The sequence below is a fragment of the Armigeres subalbatus genome, chromosome 2 (assembly GCF_024139115.2).
Source record: "Armigeres subalbatus isolate Guangzhou_Male chromosome 2, GZ_Asu_2, whole genome shotgun sequence".
Lineage (NCBI taxonomy): Eukaryota > Metazoa > Arthropoda > Insecta > Diptera > Culicidae > Armigeres > Armigeres subalbatus.
This window is the reverse complement of record NC_085140.1, coordinates 6,983,848-7,010,432: the sequence shown is the minus strand read 5'-3', so window position 1 is coordinate 7,010,432 and position 26,585 is coordinate 6,983,848. Positions and strand designations below refer to the sequence as shown.

The following is a 26,585-nucleotide window of genomic DNA, read 5'->3' as shown; positions in this document are numbered from 1 at the left end:
TGGGTAGCTAGTATGTGGGCGTGCGTAGTAGCACGGACCCCTCCCAGAAGTAATGCCGAAAAGTCTGTTCCGGGGAGACTCAGGGTCTGTGAACAGGGTGGTTTAGCGGGTCGGCAATAGCTAAACCCCGTTCGCCGGTAGCCCACCGGTGTCTGGAGGCAGATTCCCACCCTACTGGAAAAAAAAGACACCATGGGTGGGAAAGGGTTAATGAAAAGATGTTTTAGTTACTAGATAAAGATTGTCGCTTCGGTCCCCTTTGTTCTGCTGTCCGGAACATGTTGGGTAGCAAGCTGTCAAATCGTATGGATTTTTCTTTTTTGACATTTAGCTCCCCTATCCTCGCCAGCATAAGATGTTCCGGACAGCGACAATCTTTATCTAGTAACTAAAATATCTTTTGGTTAATGACTCGAATGTAAATAGGGTATAAATGTGATAAAATTATATCGTGATAAAATCAGATTAAAACCGTAATAAAATTGGGTCACAAACGGAGGTGGACAAAATTTTGATAAACAAATGCCGTTGCTAATGTAGAAATATACAACCATCACTAAGCTGTGAGGCGGCAGGATTCCACTTGGGGAATGTAATGCTTGTAAAGATAGGATATACCTTACTAATAATAAAAAATAAACCCCCGTCAAGCACAATCATATATTGAAAAGCTGCCCCTCGCCCACATGAACAACAGGAGGGGTCATTAGATTAGGTTTGACGTAATACATTGAATAGTATTTATACAGACGGTATCAGATTAATCCGGTCTCGATTACAAGATAGCCCATTGTTGTGGGGAGCTTATCAATAAATCAAATCCCACCGAAAATCCAATGTAATTAATTGTTATTCCGCAGGAAAAAATCATTGAAATTGGCAAACCACCCCGAAATCTTCTCAGTAGAAGATTCACATCGACAGCGAAAACAAGGCAAAATGCTAAGATCATTAGTAATCCTAACGTTAGCCTTGACCGCTGTTTCGGCAGTCAAAAGTCCAGAAATTTATCCAAAAGCAATCGACTGGTCCATCGTACGCACCCTTCGAGAGACGGACAAATTCCGTGCCCGTTTTGGGTTGGCCCCACTGAGTGATGATGAAATCCGTCAGTCCCGTATCTCCGGTGGCACCTTGGCGTCACCAACCGATATCCCATGGGCAGTTGGAGTCTTGATCCATGGAGGCACCTCGGGACACAGTTTTTGTACAGGTACCCTGATTTCAGCGCGTTTTGTCCTCACGGCTGCTAACTGCGTTCAGGGGTATGAATAATTTTGTTTTAAATGTATATTGATTGAATTTAAATCGAAATTATTTAATTGGTTAACAGTGAAACCGACATTGCTATTGCTTTGAATGCTGCCAACATGGCCAGCATCGGAACGTTGATTGCCGTCTCTAGCGTATTGATTCACCCGAACTTCAGTTGGTTGTTGGGTCGTGATGACCTTGCAATTCTCACTTTGAGTAGAGATGCGCCCATCGATGGAAGCACGATCCAACCGGTGCTGATGCCACGTCGCTCTGATGCCAGCTTGTCCTTTAACAATTGGGCAGCAACGACGGCCGGTTGGGGCAATACTGGAAACCGTGACAATGAACCCATTCCGACACAGTTCCTTCAGTTTGCAACCGATAGCGTCACTTCAAATGTATTGTGCCAACTTTCGTACGCTTGGGTCAGAAGCACACACATCTGCGTATCGACCGATAATGGTGGAGCTTGTAACGTGAGTAACCCAGCAGTTATGATGACATGTATTAGCCCTTATATGAAACTGAACTTGTTTTCCAGGGCGATGAAGGTGCTCCAGTCACGACCCGTGAAGCAAATCGGATATTCCTGATCGGTCTGCACTCATTCCACTACAGTGGAATCCGTGGATGTGATCGAGGACGTTCGACCGTTAATACTCGGATCACCGAATATCTGGACTGGATTGAGCAGAATAGTGACGTTGTGGTTCCGGCATAAACTGTGATATTATTTAATAAGTGTTTAGAATTTAATTTCGAAGTAATGTACATTATTTAAACCTATAATCGTTTTTTCGTAAGTGATCTTTTTATAAAACGGGCATAATAATTTATACATTCGTTACGGCTCTTGCAGACTTTATATGTTGATCATTTATATCATTTGAATGTTACTTCGCAGACCTTGCGTTTAAGAATTCCTCGTTCAACCAACTGGCATCTCTATAAAGAGTTGCTCTCGACAAAATTTCATGGATATCTACCATCCATTGAATTGGATGATGCCGTTGATACTAAAACGTTGCAAATCGTGGGAGTTTTCGAAGAAGTTTGCCCTTTGCGTTCTGTGAAAACCTCAATAAGAGGAACCCCATGGTGGAATTCCGAATTGGCTAAACTCAGGACACAATGCAGAAGAACAGACGCCACTCAACAGGGACAGAGTCTTTCAAATCCGCTCGGAAAGCGTATAGACTAACGCAAAATGACCTCCCCCTAGAAATTATTACGTTTGAGCGGGTCGCATAATGAACGCAAAATGAACTTTTGTTCGAGAAGACTCAAATGTCAAAATCCATCGGGTAAGTGAATTTGTTGAACTCTTGCACAGGTCTATAAGAAGGCCCTCCGATTTGCTGAACGATCCGGTTGGAAAAACCTTTGTGCAAATGTTTCCAATTTGAGTAAAGCCAGTAGGTTAAATAAAATTCTTGCGAGATTCAAGGATTTCCAAATTCGCAAATTCTTCTGACGAATAAGCGTTAGAGCAATTATTTGATACACACTTCACTTCTATAGATAAAACAGTTTGCATCTTTTTTGATGGAGAGTCCAGGTTTCAGACACGTTTCAGTTATAATGGCAATTTGCACATTATGAACTGTTGAAAAGTTGAATACATAATTAATTCTCCTTACCGTTTGTATTTAAACCAGGTGGGTGTCATCCATATCTCTCACAATGGGCAGCAGACAACATTGCGCGACTGGTCCCCACTGACATTTCTGGATCCTAACGGGAATCAAATCAGATATTGGTAAACAACACAAATACTATCATTAATTTTACTTTGAGATGTTGATTGCAAAAACATGGCGTCGTGCCGTCCAGCTGATATAAACCAAGGTTCATCTGCTTACTGCGGGAGATAGGATGAACCTCGTGAATCTACCACTAATTTAATGTCAAATTGAGTTCATTCGATTGAGTTTTTGAGGTTGTGTTTATATGATGTAAAACCTAACAGGAGGAAAACAGAAAGTTAAACCTAAGTCAGATGTCAAACAAGTACAGTGACGGACACATTTTAAACCCGCAAAAGCCGCCATTATCGTGCGCGGCGCGGAAAGATTGATAACAGCATAGATTTCACGTTACAGTTAAATATTAGATTTTTAGTACGTTGACTTATCTGGTTTGATATCCAAATACTTGGCAATCTCGCAAAGGCAGCCCTTGCCTTCTTGATCCGTGCTCATATAATTCCGCCGTGTCCATCAGCTTAATTGCTGCCAAGATATTGAAGGTTCTGACCTTCGCAACTGCATGCCCGGCTACCACAAAATTGAAAGAGTTTTTCTTATTGGCAACCAACGATTGGACCTGCTGACCTTGATGGTTAAATATTAACTATCCAAGAGAAATTGACGTAAATTGGTTTCCAGGTCATAATGATAAACGATACGATTAAAGGCATGCGGTGCAGTGTGAGGATATCAAAGGCGTTATTGCCTAATTGCCCGTGAAGATGGAATAAATATAGAACTATACTTAGACAAAACTGAGGTTAGCGGAGAAGATGACTATCTGGTGCATTATTACCGAAAGTCGTACTTGCAGGTTCCACATTATACAATAGAATAGGAGCTGGATCACCCTGAAAAAGGTTTTCATGCAATACACGTCAATACCATCTTTGACAATTCAATCTGCGGAGACGAGCCAGCCTAGGGCTGAAAGTCTCCTTAATGAAGATACAAAAAAAAAACTTCAATCTGCTGGGCATCATAAGAAAGGTAAGCAATATGATCGACGAGTCTCCTTCACCTGTCCTCCTCTTGGGGAGACGTGAATGCGCATCACCAGGCCTGGGGTGATTCAAGGACTAATCCCCGAGGTACCGCCCTACTTGAATCGTTTAAAACTGCGGACCTTGTACCACTCCACAATGGTTCGCCCACCTTCTTCAACGGCCACTCGGCCACTGCCATCGACGTGACCACCGCTAGTCGGTCTATTCTACCCGCTCTCAAGTGGTCACCGTCCATGCCTCGCCCCATATCACCCGGCGGCGCTATAATGCCGCCGACTGGGAGGAATTTGACCTCCACATCCGACCCTTGTTTGAACGAAACACGCCCACAACCCTTCCTGAGTTCGTCCAAACTGTCATGGATGCCGACGTTGGCTACAACCCGCAAACCAGCTCCCGGCCAGGACGAAAAAGACTCCGCTGGTGATAGGATGAAATCGCCGGGCGGTCAAATCGAGAAGAAAGGCCCGAGCGTTACGGAAACTTCCCGCTGGTCATCATGAAAAGGGAAATGCCCTTCAGGCCTAAATGCAGGGCATTCATATTTGAAGCCAAGAGGAAACAATGGGAGGACTTCCTCGAATCAGTTGACCTGCCTCAATCCAATGCCTGGGTCGGGCCGATACTCTGGGCCGGGCTAGCGTCGGTGAACGACTACTCCACCGAATTCCTGCGGACAATCGCTGGTAGCACTTCGTTCCTGACAATCTTTCGGGTCTCCCCGGATTTACAAAATTCTGGCTTCAATCTACCATTTTCGGCTGACAATCTGTCGTTCGCCCTCTCCAGCAGTAATAGGACCCTGTGCTCAAAAATCTACCGCCTTCTGCCAAGATTCGGTTCCTAGAGTTGGTTAAGAGTGGCGAAAAAGTTTGGTCATCCTCATTCCAAAGAACAGCATCTCCTCCTCGGAAAACCGAGGCCCATTTCGCTGACCTCTTGTGTGCCCAAGATCGTCGAGAGGTTGGTGAACCGGCAGTTGCGCAACAAACTAGAAGCAGAAGGTATACTCGGGTTCTGGCAGCACGCATCCCGCCCTGGGTAAGGTACGGGCACGTACTTTGCAAACCTGGGTGACGTTTTGCAGGATAGTTACAACGAGGGCAAACACGCCGACCGGATATCTCTGGATATCTCCAAGGCCTTCAACAGGACTTGGACCCCCTTCGTCCTTCAACAGTTGAGAGAGTGGGGATTTTCTTATAGGGCGCTCCTTTAAAGTCCTAATCGGGAACCAAGGTTTCTGGAGGAAACTGGGGTACCCCAGGGTTCCGTTCTGGCGGAGACGCTGTTCTTGTCGCCATGAAAGGCGTGTTCCGTTCACTTCCACTGAACATATACATTTTTGTCTATGCCGACGATATATTGCTGGTCATTGCTGGCGACACTCCATGCCGCACGCGGATAAGAACATGGGCTAGCTCTGTGGGCTTCATTATGACCGCCAGTAAGTGCGTCAGAGGACATGTCTGCCGTTGGAGGCATCAGTTCTCTGGGCCAAGCGTCAAGTTGGGAGAACATCCCAAGTAACATTTTAAGTTTCATAACGCTCTTGAAGACCATCTTTTACTCTTCAAGAGTGTTATAAAACCAGCATAAAACCAACATGTTACTAGGGATGCCATCCTCAGCAAGAAAATTGTGAAAGTTCTTGGAGTGTCCATTGACCGGATTCTCGAATTTCTACCGCACTTCCGTGAAGTCAAAGTTAATTGTAAGACCAGAGTTAATCTGGTTCTTATGCTTTCCAAACCGCACCGAACTAATAACAGGATGCTTCGGTTAAGGTTAGGGTAAGCTATAATTTTTAGCCGCATACTTTACGGCTGGGAACTTACCTGTATCGCCCACCGTAACCTTATTGAAACTCTGTCGCCGATCTTCAACTCATACGTTCGAGCTGTTTCCGGGTTGGTACCCTCTACACCAGCTGAGTCTGCCTGTGCCAAGGCAGGCATCTTGCCATTTAGCCATCGTTTGCAAGCGGCCATTTGCCGCAAAGCCGCCTCATTCGCCGCCGTAACTTCAGGAAAAAACAGGATCCCTCTCCTTATCGAAGGAGACCGGATTCTTCACGCAATGGCCGGCGTCAGTCTCCCCCAGTGGAGCGAGTTGACTGGCATGGAGCGAGGAGCTGGCACTCCCCAAAAGCCATAATTAACAGCTCCTTAACTCATAACTTCAGAAGGTCAGTGCCCGAGCTATTTCACAGAAGTTCAACAATTACGAACACAGGTATATGGATTGGTCCCTTTCAGGCCGTGGAGTTGGCATCGGGGTCACCGGGACCAACATTACTATATCGAACAGTATTCCGGACATATGTACCATCTTCTCAGCCGAAGAAGCTGCGACTTTCATTCATGCTACCTACCCATCCAGGAAGCCCGTATTCATCCTATCCGACTCTGCTAGTGTTATGTCCGCACATCAGAGTGAAACGCCTCAACACTGCTAGATCCAAGGCATCCTAGAAAACATACTCCTGAATACGAGTTTTGCTTGAATCCCGGGCCACTGCGGAGTGCCTGGCAACATCACGGCTGATTATCTTGCCGGAGTCGGTTATCAAGGCTGACGATTTGTATCAACCGTCCCTGTGGGAAACGGTAAAAACCTGGATTAGAAAGACAGTTCGAGACAACTGGGAAATATTCTGGAAAGCTGCGGCAAATCAAGGGCACCACGTTGGCTTGGACGGACCTAAGCAACCTAGAGAACCAGCGAACCCTCTTTCGACTCCGAACCGGACACACGCAGTTTTCACTCATCTTCGGCGGGAGCCCCTTCCGGATAATTTGCGACGTTATAGGATACCTGCCAGTATCAGAGACGCGCTTTTGGATGATCCAGCCAGCATCACTGCTATCATCTATTTCCTCAAAGATGGGGGCATATTCAGGAACATCTAATCCAAATGGCTCCATGGGCATTGTACAGTAATTAGCGTAAAGCCCCAAACGGAACGGCGACGGAAACGGCAAATTTGACAGAAAATATATGGGGTAACTGTCAAATTTCCCGTTTCCGTCGCCGTTCTGTTGTATTGCGTTTAGGGCTTAATTGCTTCGATTTATTTTGGACTGTATTCGATCACTTTCTCAACTAATACTGTCTTCTCTTCGCAACGGATCACTTTTGCAGTTTCCGATCAATTCCCGCACTTTCTACTACTTAGAATTAATTCCCCTTTAACGCAGGGAGACACACGGCAACCAATTGGCTGTTTCTTTCACAAGAAAAACCAACAAAACGAACAATTTCGTGGGAAGGGAAACCGCTCGCGACGAAATTTTATTTCAACTGTTGTTGTTTATTATGTTGCGCATAAACATACTGGTGGAAGAGTTGCCAGTTTTACTTATTCAACTATTTACAAAATATGTTTGCGCACTATAGGTAATTCAATGATCAAAATTATGTACAAATATTTTTCTTAATTCTAGGATTAGTGGACTTAAAGGTAAGGTTAATTATTTACAAATTCAAGTTTAACTATGTACAAATTCAATTTTCATTTTTCATATTCCAGGTTTGTGGGGGTCCCGTAGCGTAGTTGGCTACACGTTCGCCTTGCAAGCGAATGGTCATGGGTTCGATTCCCAGCCCCTCCGCCAAACCCTCGTCAGTCGCCGGATGCGCAGCCTATGCGGTGGCGTATTGGCGAGCGCCCTTACCGTTACGACTGCCCGATGACGACTGACAAATTGGTTCTCTTCGGAGGCATTCCTCCAACGTACCCGGATAAATGGCAACCGAACTATGCAACAAACAATTGGATACACGATACGGACAAAAGGACACAATGGACTAACAATGAGCTGGACCCGGCTATGATAATAACAACAAATGTCTAAAAATAGATTCTGTGTGGATTCTGTACAGCAGAATACACAGTAGATCTCGGCACAGTAGCGGTTAAGTAACACAGAGTGCCTACCAAATAAAGAAAGGAATAAAAAAAAATGACAGGTTCTTTAGGATTCCATGAATATTAAACGGGCATTCTAAGGGTAATTTCGGACCCACAATTGGAGACGTTCGGGCTTTCCTTGGATTCTCCCAAGGTTGTGAGTCTCCACCCCCAGTGACCGAGCAATCCGGGAACCTCAATCCGGGTTCAAAAACCCCTTCTCAACCTCAACTATTGATTTCAACAAGGTCAGCTGGGAAGGCCTCACACATCCCCAATTACAACATTTTCGCCGAACCCGCTCCGTCTATCTGCTGGTCGTTTCTTGCAGCACAGCAAGTTTGCTACCATCGAAAACTTCAATGAAGATCTCCAGCTGAATAACAGCGTTCTGATTTTACATTGTGTTCGTCGGATACCAGACTTTCTGATTTGCCTAGTTGTCTATCGGGTAGTCCTGCGGCAAATTTAACACAAATTTTCGGAAGTATCACTGTACTAAGCCTACCATTCGACCAGAGGAAATTAGAAGCTAGATTGACGAGTTTTGGGGTATGGGCCTGGCCTTGAGCCTATTTTAGCATCTCCGGAGAGCAGCACATTGAACGACAACAGGTCCAGGTCGAAGACTTCCAGTGGTAACCTGGATCCCAACTGTACGACTGGAACCGGGTTGCTGGATTAATACTAGAATCGTGCACGTATGTGTGTGACCTTAACGTATGACGATGCTACATGGGCTTTCCCGATATTAGGTGTCGATATCGACTATCATAACGCAGTCGATATAGCAACAGCGGCAACACTGCTGCACAAGAGACGATCAGCCGAGACCTTTCGAGCGCACTTGGTATCTACAACGTGGAAGAGGTAAGACGTGCGGTTCCATCTTTGTCGTGGCGGACTTTGGCTGATTTTCCTAATGGCGTTGGTCACCACAGTATGTTTTTTTCATGTTTCTTTCGTCGACTAGTTTTTAACTTAAAAACAAAATTTATTTATTTGAATTCTTAAGTGTTAGTTATAAGTTTTATCAATGTTAGTCTTAATTTTCACTTTTTAATTGAGCTTTGCCTATGAAAGGTCCCGTTGGACCTGAGAGTGGCAATTTTGGAACCCCTCCCCCTTCCAAGTGTCTCTGGCCTTGGTCCATGCGTCGAGTGAAGAATTGATTCAAATATATTTTGATGAAACCGGGACCATCTGGCTTCTAGTATACAGTCTCCATGCAAAGCCTCAGATTGGTTCTTGGCCACCGGAGATGTTTCGGGTTTATCCAGGGTATGTTAAAATGCATTTTTTTTCTTCTGCTTGTCATTTTATGTGACGTTTATTTCCATCATGTTTTATGCTTTCCCCAGAAACTAGAACTAATTTGCTGACCAATGCTGGCTAAAGAACTAAAAACCGTCCGGTATACGCAGAAATATAGCCATTTTCGTGAAAACGGTACGGGATTGGCCATACACCCTGAACAAATGTCACTTTCGCAGAATACCCGGAACCTGTCACAAATTGGCCAGAGATTCTTACAGTCCTCAATCTGCGTAGTTTAGATGGATTCTCGATCTAGAGCCAGCATTGGTCGGGATATTAGTTCTAGTTTTAGAGAAAGCATAGAAAATTATGAAAGTAAACGTCACATAAGATGACAAGCAGTAGAGAACATGCATTTCGAACATACCCTCGGAAAACCCGGATCATCTCCGGTGGCCAAGGGCCAATCTAAGGTTTTGCATATGGAGGCTGTATACTGGAAGAGTGTCCGCTTCTGATGATCCTGGTTTTATCAAAATCGTATTATTCTACGCAAAGTTATGTTCATTTGAATTCCGACCAAATTTTACCTATCTCAACATTGCTGTCTAACCCCGGTAAAACCCTTATTAGCTTCATTTGAATGTTTGATCAAATAACGTTAATACTTTTTACAATCAATTTCGATTAAATGGTGCACAACATCTGAAGAGGATTGAAGACAAAAATTTGATCATAGTACAAAGTTCAATTTATTTATGCTTATCTAAATCTTGGTGGACTAGGTCGATGATATTTGATCAAGCTTTTTGCGTTGATCTAGAAAATCGCTATATCTAGGAGAGTACAATAGATAGGACACGGGCATGATTTGGGCATGGTTCAATGACTAAACAAAGTGACACGCAGAACCGATCCATTGATTTCTACACGTTCAAAGTATTTTCTAAAAAAAATCGTTAGATAAGAACATTAAATCTGTCTATCAATGCTTCTAAAAAACATTCTTATCGTTTGAGTTTTAATGATAAGAAATTCCAACCTAATAAAACTTAAAAATATCCAGCATCAATAAAACCAATAAATCTGCTCTCCAGAGTCTCAGTCCCGCAGTTGAACTCATAGTGAAAGCAGAATAAAATGTACAAGCTTGTACTCTTTTTAGTATCGACAGTCGTCGCCGTTTCGGCTATCGATGGTCCCAATTTCGATCTCTGGTCGACAATCGACTGGTCAATAGTGCGTACTCTGCGAGAGACAGACAAATTCCGGGCTCGATTCGGATTGGCTCCGCTTAGTGATGATGAAATCCGCCAGTCGCGTATCACCGGAGGAACCATTGCCACGCCTACCGACATCCCATGGGCTGCTGGAGTTCTGATCCATGGAGGAACCTCAGGACACAGCTTCTGCAGCGGTACGCTGATCTCCGCACGGTTTGTTCTGACTGCAGCTGAATGCGTTCAAGGGTAGGTTTGTTCAGAATTTTGTTTCGCGACTCGCGCTAATCAAATTTCCATTTCACGTCCAGCGAAACTAACATCGCCGTCACTTTGAATGCTGCCAATATGGCCAGCATAGGAACGCTGATCGCCGTTTCGAACGTGTTGATTCACTCCGGCTACAGTTCGCTTCTAAATAGAGATAATCTTGCCCTTCTAACCCTGAGCCAAGAAGCCCCCGTCGATGGATCAACGATCCAACCTGTTTTGATGCCACGTCGCTCAGATGCGAGTTTGTCCTTCAACAATTGGTCAGCAACGACAGCCGGCTGGGGCAATACTGGAAACCGTGACAACGAACCCATTCCGACACAGTTCTTACAGTTCGCTGTAGATAGCGTTACGTCAAATGCCGCATGCCAGCTGTCGTACACCTGGATCAGAAGTACCCATATCTGCGTAAACACAAACAACGGTGGACCATGCGATGTAGGTTTCAAGCATGTGAAACTAAAATACGAGTATGCTGACTAATGATTTGTTGTATTCCAGGGCGACGAAGGCGGTCCCGTGACAACTCGTGAAGCAAACCGAATTTTCCTGATTGGCATTCATTCTTTCCACTTCAGCTTAATTCGTGGATGCGATCGGGGTCGTTCGGCCGTTCATACCCGCATCACCGAGTATCTTGATTGGATTGAAGAAAACACTGACGTAATTGTTCCAGCATAGAGTATGCTAATATCAAAGCGTTCAATAAATGTGATAGTTTGTTAATGACTCAAGTTAAGTACCATCAAAACATTCCGAAATAACTGCCCATCAGAACTTTTCATTCTAGGTTTCACTTAAACTTGAATAAATAGTTCAAGCCGCGGAACAGCGATGCACTTTCTTACATTTGATCTTTTTTATATAAAAACTGTAAAGCAATTTGATTTGTACTGAAATTATCGTAGTTATTAATACCCCAATAAATAATGTACAACGCGTAAATAAGGCTGATTAGATATTGCATTTCACCCAGGTGGAAAAATCTGTTACTATGCTTATCTAAATCAATTTCCTTCGGTAGTATTTTGCTTTGTTCCACTTATCTTACATTTGCGTAGGTCCCCTTCAAACAAGTAATCTCATAAATACGTAATCCGTAATTCCCAAATGCTATAAAAGACTTACCTGAAAAGCATCCACCTCATTCAAAATCGTTCCTATTCTTGAAATCAATTTGTCCAGCAAACGTTCAAAATGCGTAGCTTGATGAATCTTTTAGTGTTATCGTGCGCGATCACATGTATCGTGGCCATCGCCAGTACTGATTTTGATCCGACAACGATCGATTGGAGCACTATTCGGACCGTCCAAGAAACGGATAAATACCGAGCAAGACTCGGTCTGCCACCACTAAGTGATGATGATATTCGCCAATCCAGAATTTCCGGCGGGACCATTGCGTCCCCAACTGATATTCCATGGGCCGTTGCAATTTTCATTCATGGTGGAACCTCCGGACATGGATTCTGCAGTGGTGTTCTGATTTCCAAGCGTTTTGTGCTGACGGCTGCTGTTTGCATTTCTGGGTAAGATCACAATTTCGAATAAAAGTACTCCAGTTGATCAGTCTTTTATCTACGCAGCGAAAGCACCCTAACCGTAGCCTTGAACTCCACGGATATGATGAGTGTCGGAACGTTGATCGCCGTATCGCACATCAATCCACATCCAAACTACAGCTGGCTTCTGGGTCGGGATGATATTGCACTGCTCACATTGAGCCGAGACGCACCGGTGGATGACGTGACCATTCGACCAGTTCAAATGCCGCGCCGTTCCGATGTTGGCATGAGCTTCGTCGATTGGTCGGCCACGACAGCTGGTTGGGGTAACACGGGCAACCGAGACAATGAACCCATTCCAACACAGCACTTGCAGTTTGCCACGGATAGCGTTACATCGAACTTGCTTTGTCAGCTATCATACACTTGGGTCCGGAGTACACATATCTGCGTGGCGACAAACAATGGAGGACCTTGCAATGTGAGTTCTATCATGACGAAGTTTTTTGTTAGAAACTGTCAACATTTTTATTTCAGGGAGATGAAGGAGGTCCGGTGACAGTCCGCGAGGCGGGTCGCATCACCCTGATAGGAATCCACTCGTTCCATTTCAACGGAGTTCGTGGCTGTGATCGAGGACGCTCGTCGGTTAATACCAGGATTACGGAATATCTTGACTGGATTGAGGAGAATTCTGATGTAGTAATTCCCGCATAATCAGTTGCTTTTAAACGCATAAACAAATAAAACATTTTCCCTATACAATTAAACCGCGAGTCAGACAGTTCATCCACTTTTGTCGTAAAAAAAACAGTTACTTACTTCTTTGCGCACTCTGAGTGGTGCAAATGGCCGACTTGAAAGGTCTCCATCCTGAGCAATATCCAGATATCGCCTCAACCTGTTGCCAGGATAGATTCCGGTCGACTTAATTACTTTATTCGTGGGGACTACGCCGCCATGAACTTCTGGGTTAGCTTCTGCAACGATGTCTAGCTGGGTTTCAGTGAAATGCTTGTTTGCAGATTTTGTGTCCGCCCTTATGTAAAGTGTGGCCCAGTCCCACTTAATTTCCTTAATTACTGTTACTATCGGTCTCTGGTAACAATAGCAACGACGATGAAGCTTCAGGAGAAACGGTGTTTGAAACCAATTGTGAGACCACCATACACAAAGTATTTACCACAGGCATCTGTTGATGAGCACCTACAGCCGTTCTCCACTGATACAAACCATGTTTCACTAGCGCATAGCAGCACAGACTATACCTTGAAATAAAAAATTAGGATTTCTGTGAATTGACTTATTTGCCTGTTTATCAAGATATTGGAAGCTTTCAACATTCTCCACTGATTACTCGGCTACCGTGGAGCTGGAAGAAGGCGCCGTGTTCAGATCCAACGATTCGGTTTTGTTGACGATAATGACTATACCTGAGGATGAATAGCTTTCGGCAAGCTTACTCTGTATATCCGAGCGGCATTGGGTTACGAGTGCAAGGTTATCAGCCAATTCGAAGGCGTTCAGGTGCTCCATAACATCTCGCGTTTTGGTTCACGGCCAATTGCATCCACCAGAATTAGATGAGGAACAATAGCAATAATAAAACATCTATCTTTGCCTCACATTAGCTTCGACCCGGATGGAATCGTTTAAGACCCCGTCTAGCAACTCTACACGAGATGGCTAACCAAATGACTTTTGGATCTGTTGTAATGATGGAATTTCAGCATTGATTGTTGTTATACGCCGATCCTTCGACGGATCATGCCGAGGTGGTAGTGCTGAAGCTGAAAATTGTACAACTTGTACTAAGTACTCGAACAAGCATTTCAGTGGCATTTCACAACTTTGCTCCGGTGAGATAGGGGAAGGTGGGGAGACTTGTTCCATTGGGAGACTTGATCCTCCCTCCCTCTGTTTTATCGAAAATCAAAGTAGTTTTGTTCTAGCATTGATCGTTGATTCGTCTAGATAAATGATCGTCATGTGGTTTGTTATTTTTGGATTAACAATCGTATTTATTATGCAGGCCAGTTTGTGTGTTTTGACCCTCCAAAAGATTTTTTTAGTGACCACGAAAAATTTGAACAACTTCTCCAAACAACGACGACGGCCTTTTTTATTTGCCAGACGACAACGTATGTAACTCTCCAAAGTCCAAAGTTACTATTCGACTTTCTAGTGACTGTCTCATTCGCCGGTTCGAGCCTAACAACCACGGGCCAACGATTTGAGGCTTCAACAAGCTTTTTATTCCCATCTCCTCTTTCGCTCTCCGTTCGTGAAGGAGGTTTCCGTTCCATCAAACATACCAACCGATATTCAGCCTTGGCGTATAGCTGCCCAGTGGACTTGGTAGCGGACGGCAAGCAAATAGGCGGATAAAAAAGCAAGCAAGCAAATACAATTTTATTATTACCTTCGTGCGGGGCTTCTTTTGACAAATCGGGGGCTGCTTTGGACATTTTGAAACAAAAATTGTAACGTAAATTACTATCAAACCGCCATTTTTACCATTTGGGTATCTTGTTAATAGTTAAATGCTAACTTTCTGTTTCAAATTTGGTATTTTTTTCCCTTAATTTTTTCAGGAAATTTATAATCCAAAGTAGCCCCTGAAGTCAAAAGAAGCCCCGCACGACGGTATTTAATTTTAATGGGACATGATCCAATGATACAAGACATAGAAGTTTGGCGGCTCAGACACTTAAATACTTGGAGAATTGAATACTTGGAGACTTGGGCACTCGGAGACTTAGAGTCTTGGAGAGTTGCAGACTCGGAAATTTAGAAACTTGGAGACTCGAAGACTTGAGGACTTGGAGACTTTAACACTGGGAAACTCGGAGACTAGAAGACTTGCAGGCTTGGCGACTGGGTGACTTGAAGAAATTTGAGGCTTGGAGATATGGAGACTTGGAGATTTTGAGACTTGAAGAGATGGAGATTCTGAGGTTTGGAGGCTAGGAGACTTGGATTCTTTGCGACTTGGAAACTTGAAGAAATTTTTTTTAGAGACTTGTAGACTATTAATTGGGAAAATTGGAATATTTGGAGATACTCGAATACTCTTAGATTTAGAGACTTGAAGATTTGGAGAAATGCATACTAGGAGACTTAGAAGCTTTGAGACTTGGATACTAGGAGACATGGAGACTTGGAAAGGCTAGGCTAGGAGACTCAAAGAAGCACTGGGATACTTTGGGATTTGGATACTTGGGGTCTTGGTTACCTGGAGACTTGGAGACTTTGAGACTTGTAAATGACCTTCAATTTGAACTTTTTCGTCTTCGATAGTTTACATAACAACAACTACACTAGAAATGCTTTGGCTGATGTTCCCATATGAACACACTTGTTCAAAGAATTCAAATGTAGCACCCCGAAAACCCAAACAACATCGCAGATTCCGGGCATGATATTGGAGTCCGTTAGGGCCTACCCTGTATAATATACTCCATAAGCTACTAAGGTACTGTGGATTTACCGATATTCTTCCCGGACCCTGGGGAGATTAGCTAATCTCCCACAAATCATCAACTTCTTTTTCGACAGCAACTCAGCGCGGTGACCTAAGACCTGTCTCCGGTGGAACTTCTGAGGGGAGCATTCTTCACGTCGTTCACCCAGACCATTTTGTCCCGTTGCCTCCGCCGTCCTCTGCACTTGTAGGTTCCAGGTCCGCAATTCTCAGCAGCTGTTCCGCCTCCTCCAGTATCTTCAGAATCCATCAAAAATCGGATCATATATCTACCAGTCGGTCACTGTAGGAATCCGGAACGGAACACCCTTCGCCCATATCGGTATCAATGCCAGCTTCCCAATCATCGTAGTAAGGTTGGACTGGCCCTTTTCCTTCCCGCACGATGGAGCCTAACAAATGTTTCAACGGGCACTTACTGGAAACCACGCCCACTCTGGAAATTTAGAAAACAATTATTTATATGTCATGGAAACACTATCGCGTAATAATTACAATAATAATAATTCATAATTATTATTATTTACGTCATACGAAAAGAGACGAATCAGCCTCGGGCTAGAAGTCTCTACATTAAAAATTATATTTAAAAAAAACTGTTTAATTCACCTAGTGGCTTTGGTGCCTTTCTCGTACCAAAAAAAAATATGAACGGGTGTTTTTTAGCGTGTTTTGCGCCGTAGAAATAGTACTTAAAAAAAGGCAGAATCACCGTTTGGACCTAACTTCTGATCCCATAGTCCGATCTAACCAATTTCCAATAGCAAACAATGTGACAATATTTCCCGTCGAATTGATGCTGCGAATCATTCGGTAAATGCTAAGTTTCAAAAAGTGTGTCTACAAAATATTGTACACACACATAACAGACATCACCTCAGTTCGTCGAGCTGAGTCGATTGATGTATAACACTATGGGTCTCCGCACCTTCTATCAAAAGTTCGGGTTCATATAGCCTTTACGTATATTTTTTGTACGAGAAAGGCAAACACTAGAAAATGGACTTGCACATGGACTTGGATTTGGACTTCAACTTGAACCTCCTGAAATACTTGGATTAAACATTATTGTGACTGTATTCAACAGTCTTCTGAGGCATTCCACGGGGGCATGTCAGTCGATCCTGAGCGACCATTTCGAAAATATTTGAAACTCTGCACAGTTTTTCAATTTCATCTAAATCGTCATTTTCGATATCAAATCTTCATATTGAGTCACGACTAACTTTTCAAAAGGGTGTATGTGAAAATGGTTCAAAAATATTTAAAAGCTGCGCAGCAAAACGGAATGTTCGATTGTTATGATTTTTCAGCAAAGTTAGACAACTAAATGGTGATTTTTAAGAAAATGTGCACAGTAAAAAATTTTTTTTGCCTTTAAAAATATCATTTTTGTCACAAAAACTCAAATATCTCAAAACCCTATCTTTTTTCGAACGTAATTTTTTTAGGGAAAACGGTCCATTATATTAGCTATCTACCATAAAAATTTGGTGATGGTAAACTAATAAACAAAAAAGTTATGTCTGAAACTTGATTATGCATATGTACAACATGTGATAGATTTAGTTCGGAAAAGGTATTGGAGGGTAACCGCCCCTTCGGTGGGGTTTGATCCCACGACCCCAGTTCGCATGATACAGTGTTGGGATCTGACGACCAAACTGGCACAACCTCACACAACCCTACTTCATTGAGCGCCGTTGCTGATGAAGCAAGTGTGTAGGAGCCGGACAATACTAAATACTCATCCTACTTGGTTGACATGATGTGTACAAAAATACATTTGAGAGAGTTAGTTCTGAAAATGTATTGCGAGAGATCGGCTGGTACCTGGTGCTGGGAATTTGGTTTCATCAGTACCCGCTAAGCTGCGGTGGACGACGGAGGTCCTTCGTAGCTTAGTAGGGAAAGCACCTGTCATGCGAACTGGGGTCGTGGGATCAAACCCCACCGAAGGGGCGGTTACCCTCCAATACCTTTTCCGAACTAAATCTATCACATGTTGTACATATGCATAATCAAGTTTCAGACATAGTAATTAATTTCCACTCCGGGTGGCTTAATACCCGGCATATAGGCAATTAACTTTGAATGTACTGAAAAAAGTTATGACATTTCAAACATTTCACAATTTTCACACTTGATAAACAAAAATTTTCCCGTGTGAGTTATTTCGAGAATTGCACTTTGATGCAGATTTTATTGTTAAGGGACGTGATTTAAACAAGTTGTTTTCATGATATTTTGATTTAATTATTCATAGCATCTATAAGAAACTTAGACACGATCCAGTGTTGTGATCAAAAGTATTGATAGTGTCATAATTTTCATTGCACGTGACTGGCGAAAATTCTTTTAATAGTGTTGAAACCTGTTGATAATAACGTTGATAGAAACATATCAGAAATGTTATTTTTAAGACAAAAGCTGCAAAATCAAAGATTTATATACACGTGTACGTCTATAGTTTACCTGCAAAAATATACCTCTTAGAGAATAGACTTTTATGATCGGGAGGAAACGGGTATCTTCAACAACAACAAATGCATGATAGGTACATACCATGACAATGTTTCACGAAAAAGCAAAAATTACTACTACTAAGGTTGTTAAAGATCTTATAGTAATTTTTTCTTCAGTCAAGCAAATGACACCAAACTAGTCAGTAAAAACTTAAAAGTGATTTTGTTTATTGAAATATTACGAACAACATGAGTAGCCGCTTTCTCAACTGTTGTAGGCCGTTTGATGGAAAAAGTGTTCAAAAGAGTTACGAAATCTCACCGAAAGCACCATAGATAAACTGAAAGCGACTGGTTATGCTCCAATGTCCACATTGAATACAAATTTACGCATTTGCACGTCCTGCCGTCTAAACGTTGACAAAAGAGCAATCTGTATATCATCGGTTGAGCAGAGCGCAGGAAGTTCGAAAACGACAGCAACTGAGGAATTGCCAGATGTATCGACAACAACTGAGGAATTACCAGAAGTATTAAGTGCTGAGAGCCTTGCCACCGTACCATCAGCGAAATCTGTTTCAACAAATCAATCGGAAGATGAGTGTATCCAAAAGGTCAACATCGAACGCTTTAACGAGGGCATAGCTGGGATAAAAGTGACTCTGATTAAATGGAGTAAGATGGACTACGTTTATTACCCGGAGAAAAATACCGTGAAATAAACGAAGCTGTACGAAGAAACCTCTTCAAATTAGGACCTGATGATGTGGAAAATACAGACTACGATGAGGTAATTATAAATATGAAGGAAAGGTTCTCGAATGCAGCCACGACAAGGAAAGAAAAATTATTGATTTTGTCGATGCTGCCAAGTTCGTGGTCTATTCAGGATGCCATTGATGAGTTCAAAACCAATAGAAATACAGTAAAAGAGGCAAAACAATTGAAGAATAACTGTCTTTCAACCAAAATACTAGGTCTAGTACTGCATTAACAGATGAGACAAAAGAAATAGTAGTTCAATATTTTGAAGATGATGAAGTAAGTCGAGCTATGCCTGGTCAAAAAGATTATGTATCAGTAAAAAGATGGAAAGCGTCAAGCAATCCAAAAACGATTAATGATGACGATTTTGAAAGAAGCGTACACACGCTTCAAGGAAATTCACGATAATATTAAAATAGGTTTTTCCTCATTTGCAAGCCTTCGGCCAAGGCAATGTAAGCTTCTTTCCAATTCAGGAACACATAATGTGTGTGTGCACAACCCATGAGAATATTAATCTTATTTTACATAGTTTGAAAAGAATCAATTTAACAAAGGATATTAAAATGTTAACTGGTAGTTTTTTGTGTGAAAATACAACATCAAATTGCTATCTACGATCTTGTTCGGATTGTCCAGATTCTTCATCATTGGAAAATACTTTATTCGCTGAGTTTGAAGAAAATATATTGATCAGTTATCATTTGAGCAATGGGTGACCACGGATAGGTGTGACATAGAAACTATTGTAAAACCTGTAGATGAGTTTGTGTCATATTTTTGCTTGAAATTAGAAAGTTTAATCCTCACGATTTCATTAAAACAGAATAATCCAGCTTTTTAAAAATACGAAAATACATTACAAAATGGTGAATTTTTAGTCATTTGTGATTTTTCTGAAAATTACAGCTTTGTATTGCAAGATGAAGTGCAGTCCCATCACTGGAACGTACAACAAGCTACAATTCATCCATTCGTTATTTATTTTAATGGAAGTACGCAAATTGAACACTTAAGTTTTATTATAATTTCCGAAGATTTAAGACACGATTCAGTATCCGTAAACTTGTTCATTGAAAAATGATTAACTTTTACGCGTTGATAAGCATAAAGAAGTCAAAAAGATATATTTCATGTCTGATGGAGCAGCGTCGCAGTACAAAAATCGTAAGAATTTTCGAGCCTATGTCAATTTAAATCAATGTACGGAATTGATACAGAATGGCATTTTTTGCTACATCACATGGCAAAGGTCCTTGTGATGCTATTGAGGAACAATAAAGCGCATGGCCACAAGAGCAAGTTTAGCCAAAGAACGTGAGCATCCAATTAAAACTGCGAAAGAACTTTTGTTTGGACAAATCGTAGAAAAGAAAAGATTTAACCAAATTATCATTTTGTTTTACTACTACTGAAGAGTACGAAATAAAGGCTTCAGAGCTCAGCGAGCAATTTAATAACGCGAAAACGATCCAAGGAACCCAAAAATTTCACTGTTTCATTCCATTGTCGGAAAATAAAATTAAAGCAAAACTATACTCAAACTGTGCTGATAATAATTCAAAAGTGTTCGATATTTTAAAAATTTGAATAAAAAAAATAAAAATAAGTATTAATAAACTGTTTTCATGATATCATAACCCATACCAAAATTCAAACCCAAAACTCTTAGAGTTTCTATAACAACATTGTGTAACTGCCACATTTAATTTAATACTTAGGATAATATTAATTCATTTTTATTTATTTATACATATAATATACATAATATCGATGAATACATAAATATGGAATATCATACAAACAACTTGTTTAACTCACGCAAGGCCCTTAACAACAAAATCAGCATCAAACTGCGATTCTTGAAAAAAAAAAATACACGGAAATTTTTTGTTTACTATATGTGAAAATTGTGGAATGTTTGAAATGTCATAACTTTTTGTTTATTAGTTTACCATCACCAAATTTTTATGGTAGATAGCTAATATAATGGACCGTTTTCCTAAAAAATTACGTTCGAAAAAAGATAGGGTTTTGAGATATTTGAGTTTTGTGACAAAAATGATATTTTTAAAGGCAAAAAAATTTTTTTTTTTACTGTGCACATTTTCTTAAGAATCATCATTTAGTTGTCTAACTTTGCTGAAAAAATCATAACAATCGAACATTCCGTTTTTGCTGTGCAGCTTTTTAAATATTTTTGAACCATTTTCACATATACCCTTTTGAAAAGTTAGTCGTGACTCAATATGAAGATTTGATATCGAAAAATGACGATTTAGATGAAATTGAAAAACTGTGCAAAGTTTCAACTCAATAGAAAATCATGAATTAAAAATTTTCTTAAATTTTGATGCTGTTGCTTGGAATCGCTCTTCTATATTTTTGCTTTTGGATTGATTTTGATCTGGGTTTAAATTGTGATATGTATTAAGATTCGAATCAATCTGGAACTAAGTATAAGATATATTGGCTGTGGGCTCAAAATCTTGTTTTTGTATTTACGTCTGTAATCCACTATTTGTATCGTCAAAATTTTGCAATGTTCATTCAGAACCTAGCAGACTGATTCGATATCGGCAAGAGTTTGAGACGGCCAAAAAAAGTTTGTCATCATATGACAAAGATTATACTGTTTGCTTTATAAAGCCTATTGGCTTGGACTTTGACTTTCGCTTATACTTTTACTTGGACATGCGCTTGAGATTCCCAAATAACGTTAGATCATTAGGCATAATGGAAGATAAAAGTGCCTTAAAAAAGGTTTTAACCCTCGTTTGTTTACACGTTTTACTTACACACTACATTCAGAAACGGAAAACCCCACCCAAATAAAAACCCTTATCTTTAAAATGTTTATTATCAACAGACGCTACCACCTGCAATGATCCATTTTTCGGTAGACTCTCGTAAATCTTAATCTAATCGACGGTAGAATTGATTGTAGCATGTAGATAGCGGATTTCATCAAAACAGTAGCTTTTCTGTGATTCAGTTCTGCAACACCGGAGATGAAAATTACAGTGATTTTATTATTTGCGGCTCTGTCCGCCGCCTTGGCTATCGAAAGCAAACAAGCAAGGATCAGCGGCGGGTCGGATGCGGGTCCCAACGAGTTTCCTTTCACCGCGGCGATTCTGATCTCCGGAGATGAAGCACACAGCTTCTGTGCTGGAATTTTGGTAACTCCACGTCATGTTTTGACCACCGCCAATTGCGTGATTCGGTATGTTGTTGACATTCCATTAAATGATCATTCATAGAAGGTCATACGTTTTTCACCATTTAGCCAAACAATGCTGACGGTTATGCTGGGATCATCGGATATTACGCGTATGAATCAGTTCATTCCTGTGACCAATGTTCGGATTCACTGGAACCACAGCGCAACTGTGATCAGTCGTGCAGATCTTGCGATCTTGACCCTGGCTCGTAATGCCAACATAAACGAATCTGTCACCGTTGCTCAACTGCCTCGATGGTCCCACGTAGGAGAGTCATTCAACGGTTTTGGAACCACTATCGTTGGATGGGGGATGACAGGCCACCGAGAGGATGAGACTATTCCGTTGCAGAATCTACAGCTCGTTCGGAACCCCGTCATCAGTAATTTTGTCTGCGGTTTATCTCACAACTTCCTTCAGGATGAACATATCTGCACATCTGGTGACAATGGTGGACCATGTAACGTAAGTATAAATACACAAAAAGGAATTTCTCCTCATCGTGAACGCTTATTTTACTTCGAACTCAGGGTGACGAAGGAGGCCCGGTGATGATCACGGAAAGTGGCGAACAAACGGTGATTGCTATCCACTCATTCCACTTCACAGGAATTGGAGGATGCGGTCGTGGGCGATCTTCGGTCCATACCCGACTTACCGATCACTTGGATTGGTTGGTCGAGCACACTGGTGTCTACATTCGACCTTGAAAATGTCATCGATTATTGTAAAAACGATTATGTCTGATAAAAAAAAAACTACCACCTGTCTAGCAAAACAGATTATCCTTATCTAATCTTCGAAATTTTCTCATTTATTGGAGGTTCAGTCTTTGTTTACTAAATCAGTTTGTTCTCAATTTTCGCCGAATGATGAATGCAATTTTTGCGTTAACCTTATTGATCGCAAGCACGAACGCTGTTTCCACGAGAATCAGCAACGGTGCAACGGCGTCCGCTTCGCACTTTCCGTCTGCAGTGGGAATACTGATTTCCGGAACATCGGATCATTCGTTCTGTGGAGGTGTCCTGATTTCTTCACGATTCATACTTACCGCTGCCAGATGTGTCTCAGGGTAACAATGTGATCGTTGAATTTCTTCAATCAATAGTTAATGAACGATATTTTTAGGTTGAACACATTAACGGTAGTAGCTGGAGCGAGTGACATGACCAGAATTGTCGAGGTCCTTCCGGTGCTAAACATTCCAAGCCACATCATAATTCATCCGAACTACAGCTCGTTCTTCAATCGTGACGATATAGCGATAGTGCAGCTATCTCGTCCAGCAGTACTGGGAGAATACGTAAATGTTGCGCGTCTACCTAATAGGTATCATGCTGTGTTTACCTTCGCGGGTTGGAACTCGACGGTTGTAGGTTGGGGTAATACTGGAAACCGGGACAACGAGCCTCTCCCACTACAGCATCTGCAATTCGCACATGGGGATGTGATAACCAATTTCGTTTGTGGTCTGACACACAGCTTCGTACGCGAGGGTCACATTTGCACCAGTACCGACGAGGGAGGGCCGTGTGATGTGAGTACACCTGGGTCTTATTATACGCTGTGGAAATTCATCAATCTCTTGGTTATCCTGGATTTCCAAAACTTTTTGAATACCACCTGAATTATATTTGATTTTGTGTTGATTATTCTTGGTGTCAATTCATCGTTTCATTGCACCATGAAGTCATAATCGATCATAATCAAATCGCGTAACATAGGAAGCCTAGGCTTAGATGTTATTTGTATAAACGTTATATTTAAATGCGATTGATTTTCAGGGCGACGAAGGTGGACCAATTTATGCCGAGGTTGATGGAGATACTTTGCTGATTGGAATCCATTCGTTCCACTTCAGTGGCACTCGCGGATGTGATCGTGGTAGATCATCTGTTAATACGCGTATCACAGAGTATCTGGACTGGATTGGACAAAACTCTGATGTGGAAATTCTGAATTGATATGTAAAATATACGAAATGCACAAATCGAACATCGTCTTAAGAAAGCAAATTAGACACTGAAGACGGCCTTACTGTTGAGGTCGAAATACGTATCTGTCAAAGGTACAATAAAGTAGTGGAATTAAATGGAATAGTACAAACTCGTCTTATGACAAGTAATATCCCTAAGTTTTCACCACACCATAGCATTGTGCAGAAAAATGCTTATAATTTTTAGTCTTGGGCGATGTTCCTCCAGTTTACCCGAACGTTTAGTTTCCCTGGTCCGATTCCACCGCGTGCAGCCAGCGTGTTCGAGGCCTTCCACGAAGTCGCCGGGCTCTATCCAGTCTCTATTGAATATTGTTTTCGCTATTCTTTCTTCCGATATTCGCGCTAAGTGACCAGCCCACTGAAGTCTGCCGGATTTTATACAATATTTTCAATATTTTCTTATCGTGATTCATGCGTCTGTGCTACATACCGTTTTCCATTCCCCCCGAGTATTGTACGCAGAACTGTTCCATCGAAAACCCCGAAAGCTCCCCGGTCCACCTCTTCCAACATCCACGCTTCATGTTCGTAAAGAGCCACTGGTAAAATCAGAGTTTTATACAAAGTGATAAGTGATAATTTATATTTATTTAAAAATCACGATAAAAGATAAAAAAAAAGAGTTTTACACAGAGCAAATTTCGTTTCCGTCTTCATGTTGCGAGACCCAATCTATTTACGTGATCCATAGAAGACCCTATTCGCAGCAGCAATACGTGTTTTCACTCCACGGGAAACATCGTTGTCACATGTCACAAGCGGTCAAAGGTAAACAAATTCTTCAACAACTTCAAACACATCCCATCAAGCACTACCTCCGCACTAACACCACACTACCCGCAACCATGTGCTTTGCCTTGGTAGAGTTAAGGTTTAAGCCTATCCTCCCCGTTTCTCTCTCCAATGAGACAAAAGCCTCCACTACGACTAATTGTCGCCATCGCGGCAATAAAATCGCTTAGGTCTAGGGGAGCCTTAACTGTTTTTTCAGCAAACATGAAATCTACCGTCGTCGGGGTGACAATGGGTCAAATGGGGGTGAGAATGGGTCACTGTTTCAACTACTAAATCTTGTAGAAAGGATTGAATGTATCTGAAGGCAAGAAGACTAAAATATAAGAGACCTTTTTGAACGATTTTGCTCTACGACCTCCAGGCTGTCGATGAGAGCGAAGACCCATTCTCACCCCTCATACCCATTGTCACCCCGATGGCGGGGGTTAGGGACAAAAGGTCGAAAGACAAAAGGTCGAAAGGACAAAAGGTCGAAAGACAAAACGTCGAAAGACAAAATGTCGAAGGGACAAATGGTCGAAAAGGACAAAAGGTCGAAAGGGACAAAAGGTCGAAAGTACAAAACGTCGAACGGGCCAAAAGGTCGAAAGGACAAAACGTCGAACGGAACAAAAGGTCGAAGTAAACAAAAGATCAATAAGATCAAAAGGTTAAAACGGACAAAAGGTCGAAATAGACAAGAAACTAAAACGGAGAGAATCAATCTCGCACCAGAGTTGCTCTACATAATTGGCAAAACTCTTCTCTTTTATTTTTCCCAATTTTAAACAATTAAATTCAATTCATTCAGTGAGTACAACTTATAGATGGATGTTTTACCCAAGTAACACACGCAACATCTTCCTAAAAGCACCTTGTTTCTATTCAGTTTCATTGAAGGCATTGGAAAAACATCAAATCATGAAAAAATTACATCAAGCTGTCAAAAACGTTCGATTTGTGTTCAATGTTTCATTAAAATTGCAATGCAGTACGTGTTTGACATTTGGAAACAAACAAACAAAGAATACTGCACTTCATGTTGCAAACACGAAACAAAATCATCAAGTTGCATACTTTTTACCATGTAACTTCAATGCGGCTTTCAAAATTTAATTGTTTGTTTAAATTAAGTTGCAGATATGTTGAATGTGTCTTCATGTTGAATTTAGCATCGTTCAACGTTTTGACAACTCACATTTTTTCCTATGATGGTGCAATCAAGTAACAGAAAACCCGAGTACAAAACTTCATAATCGTATAGTTTTTATGGTGAGTCAGTATGCAGACCCTTCGAAGTGTTGAATGGTGCTGTGGTAGAGTGAAGGACTATCAATCACAAGATCCATACATCGAATCCAGTTTTATATTTTTATTTTATTTTTTTTCCGCTGTAGTATTTTGCAACATTATTGCCATTTAACCGCAATCGAAGGATGATTCCGTAGGCTCCACCTCTTGCGCTTTTTAGATGGCAAGAGAGTTATATTTGATGGCACATACGCAAAGATTGTTTTCTTTCCGAATAGTTGCAACACAGTGAAATCTTCAGTAGTGAAACAATTTGTGCTGCTTGGGTAGTTTTCTAAGTGTTCGATTTCTTCGTTTCTCAAAATGGCGGACGCCGCACATCAAATACACCGGCGTGTATTAAGGTTCCCCCAAACACACGCGATTTTATCGTGATTCTA

General features: G+C 41.6%; 6 protein-coding genes across 6 annotated transcripts in view; 5 read left to right on the top strand and 1 right to left on the bottom strand.

Moving 5' to 3' along the window:
- Positions 1–26,585, bottom strand: part of LOC134217603 (collagenase-like) — a 457,454-nt gene that overhangs the window by 23,305 nt on the left and 407,564 nt on the right. The window lies entirely within an intron of this gene.
- LOC134213994 (serine protease 1-like) lies at positions 940–1,978 on the top strand. Its single transcript, XM_062693441.1, has 3 exons — positions 940–1,265; positions 1,334–1,733; positions 1,799–1,978. Exons 1-3 carry the CDS (start codon positions 940–942, stop codon positions 1,976–1,978), a joined length of 906 nt encoding a protein of 301 aa, XP_062549425.1.
- Positions 10,323–11,356, top strand: LOC134213992 (serine protease 1-like). The gene is made up of 3 exons (XM_062693440.1): positions 10,323–10,651; positions 10,714–11,113; positions 11,177–11,356. The coding sequence occupies exons 1-3, from the start codon at positions 10,323–10,325 to the stop codon at positions 11,354–11,356; spliced, it is 909 nt and encodes a 302-aa protein (XP_062549424.1).
- On the top strand, positions 11,864–12,952 carry LOC134213991 (serine protease 1-like). The gene is made up of 3 exons (XM_062693439.1): positions 11,864–12,204; positions 12,262–12,661; positions 12,718–12,952. The coding sequence occupies exons 1-3, from the start codon at positions 11,873–11,875 to the stop codon at positions 12,895–12,897; spliced, it is 912 nt and encodes a 303-aa protein (XP_062549423.1). The 5' UTR covers positions 11,864–11,872; the 3' UTR covers positions 12,898–12,952.
- LOC134213990 (brachyurin-like) lies at positions 21,694–22,896 on the top strand. Its single transcript, XM_062693438.1, has 3 exons — positions 21,694–22,120; positions 22,184–22,583; positions 22,649–22,896. Exons 1-3 carry the CDS (start codon positions 21,906–21,908, stop codon positions 22,826–22,828), a joined length of 795 nt encoding a protein of 264 aa, XP_062549422.1. The 5' UTR covers positions 21,694–21,905; the 3' UTR covers positions 22,829–22,896.
- On the top strand, positions 22,991–24,085 carry LOC134208819 (brachyurin-like). Its single transcript, XM_062684766.1, has 3 exons — positions 22,991–23,193; positions 23,250–23,658; positions 23,906–24,085. Exons 1-3 carry the CDS (start codon positions 22,991–22,993, stop codon positions 24,083–24,085), a joined length of 792 nt encoding a protein of 263 aa, XP_062540750.1.

What these genes read in the sequence shown, in the direction of transcription:
- LOC134213994 (XM_062693441.1), top strand. Translation starts at nt 940, where the DNA reads ATGCTAAGATCATTAGTAATCCTAACGTTAGCCTTGACCGCTGTTTCG. An exon ending in GCTGCTAACTGCGTTCAGGG is followed by an intron (nt 1,266 to 1,333) that starts GTATGAATAATT and finishes ATTGGTTAACAG; the next exon opens with TGAAACCGACATTGCTATTG. An exon ending in ATAATGGTGGAGCTTGTAAC is followed by an intron (nt 1,734 to 1,798) that starts GTGAGTAACCCA and finishes CTTGTTTTCCAG; the next exon opens with GGCGATGAAGGTGCTCCAGT.
- LOC134213992 (XM_062693440.1), top strand. Translation starts at nt 10,323, where the DNA reads ATGTACAAGCTTGTACTCTTTTTAGTATCGACAGTCGTCGCCGTTTCG. An exon ending in GCAGCTGAATGCGTTCAAGG is followed by an intron (nt 10,652 to 10,713) that starts GTAGGTTTGTTC and finishes TTTCACGTCCAG; the next exon opens with CGAAACTAACATCGCCGTCA. An exon ending in ACAACGGTGGACCATGCGAT is followed by an intron (nt 11,114 to 11,176) that starts GTAGGTTTCAAG and finishes GTTGTATTCCAG; the next exon opens with GGCGACGAAGGCGGTCCCGT.
- LOC134213991 (XM_062693439.1), top strand. Translation starts at nt 11,873, where the DNA reads ATGCGTAGCTTGATGAATCTTTTAGTGTTATCGTGCGCGATCACATGT. An exon ending in GCTGCTGTTTGCATTTCTGG is followed by an intron (nt 12,205 to 12,261) that starts GTAAGATCACAA and finishes TTATCTACGCAG; the next exon opens with CGAAAGCACCCTAACCGTAG. An exon ending in ACAATGGAGGACCTTGCAAT is followed by an intron (nt 12,662 to 12,717) that starts GTGAGTTCTATC and finishes TTTTTATTTCAG; the next exon opens with GGAGATGAAGGAGGTCCGGT.
- LOC134213990 (XM_062693438.1), top strand. Translation starts at nt 21,906, where the DNA reads ATGAAAATTACAGTGATTTTATTATTTGCGGCTCTGTCCGCCGCCTTG. An exon ending in ACCGCCAATTGCGTGATTCG is followed by an intron (nt 22,121 to 22,183) that starts GTATGTTGTTGA and finishes TTCACCATTTAG; the next exon opens with CCAAACAATGCTGACGGTTA. An exon ending in ACAATGGTGGACCATGTAAC is followed by an intron (nt 22,584 to 22,648) that starts GTAAGTATAAAT and finishes CTTCGAACTCAG; the next exon opens with GGTGACGAAGGAGGCCCGGT.
- LOC134208819 (XM_062684766.1), top strand. Translation starts at nt 22,991, where the DNA reads ATGAATGCAATTTTTGCGTTAACCTTATTGATCGCAAGCACGAACGCT. An exon ending in GCTGCCAGATGTGTCTCAGG is followed by an intron (nt 23,194 to 23,249) that starts GTAACAATGTGA and finishes CGATATTTTTAG; the next exon opens with GTTGAACACATTAACGGTAG. An exon ending in ACGAGGGAGGGCCGTGTGAT is followed by an intron (nt 23,659 to 23,905) that starts GTGAGTACACCT and finishes ATTGATTTTCAG; the next exon opens with GGCGACGAAGGTGGACCAAT.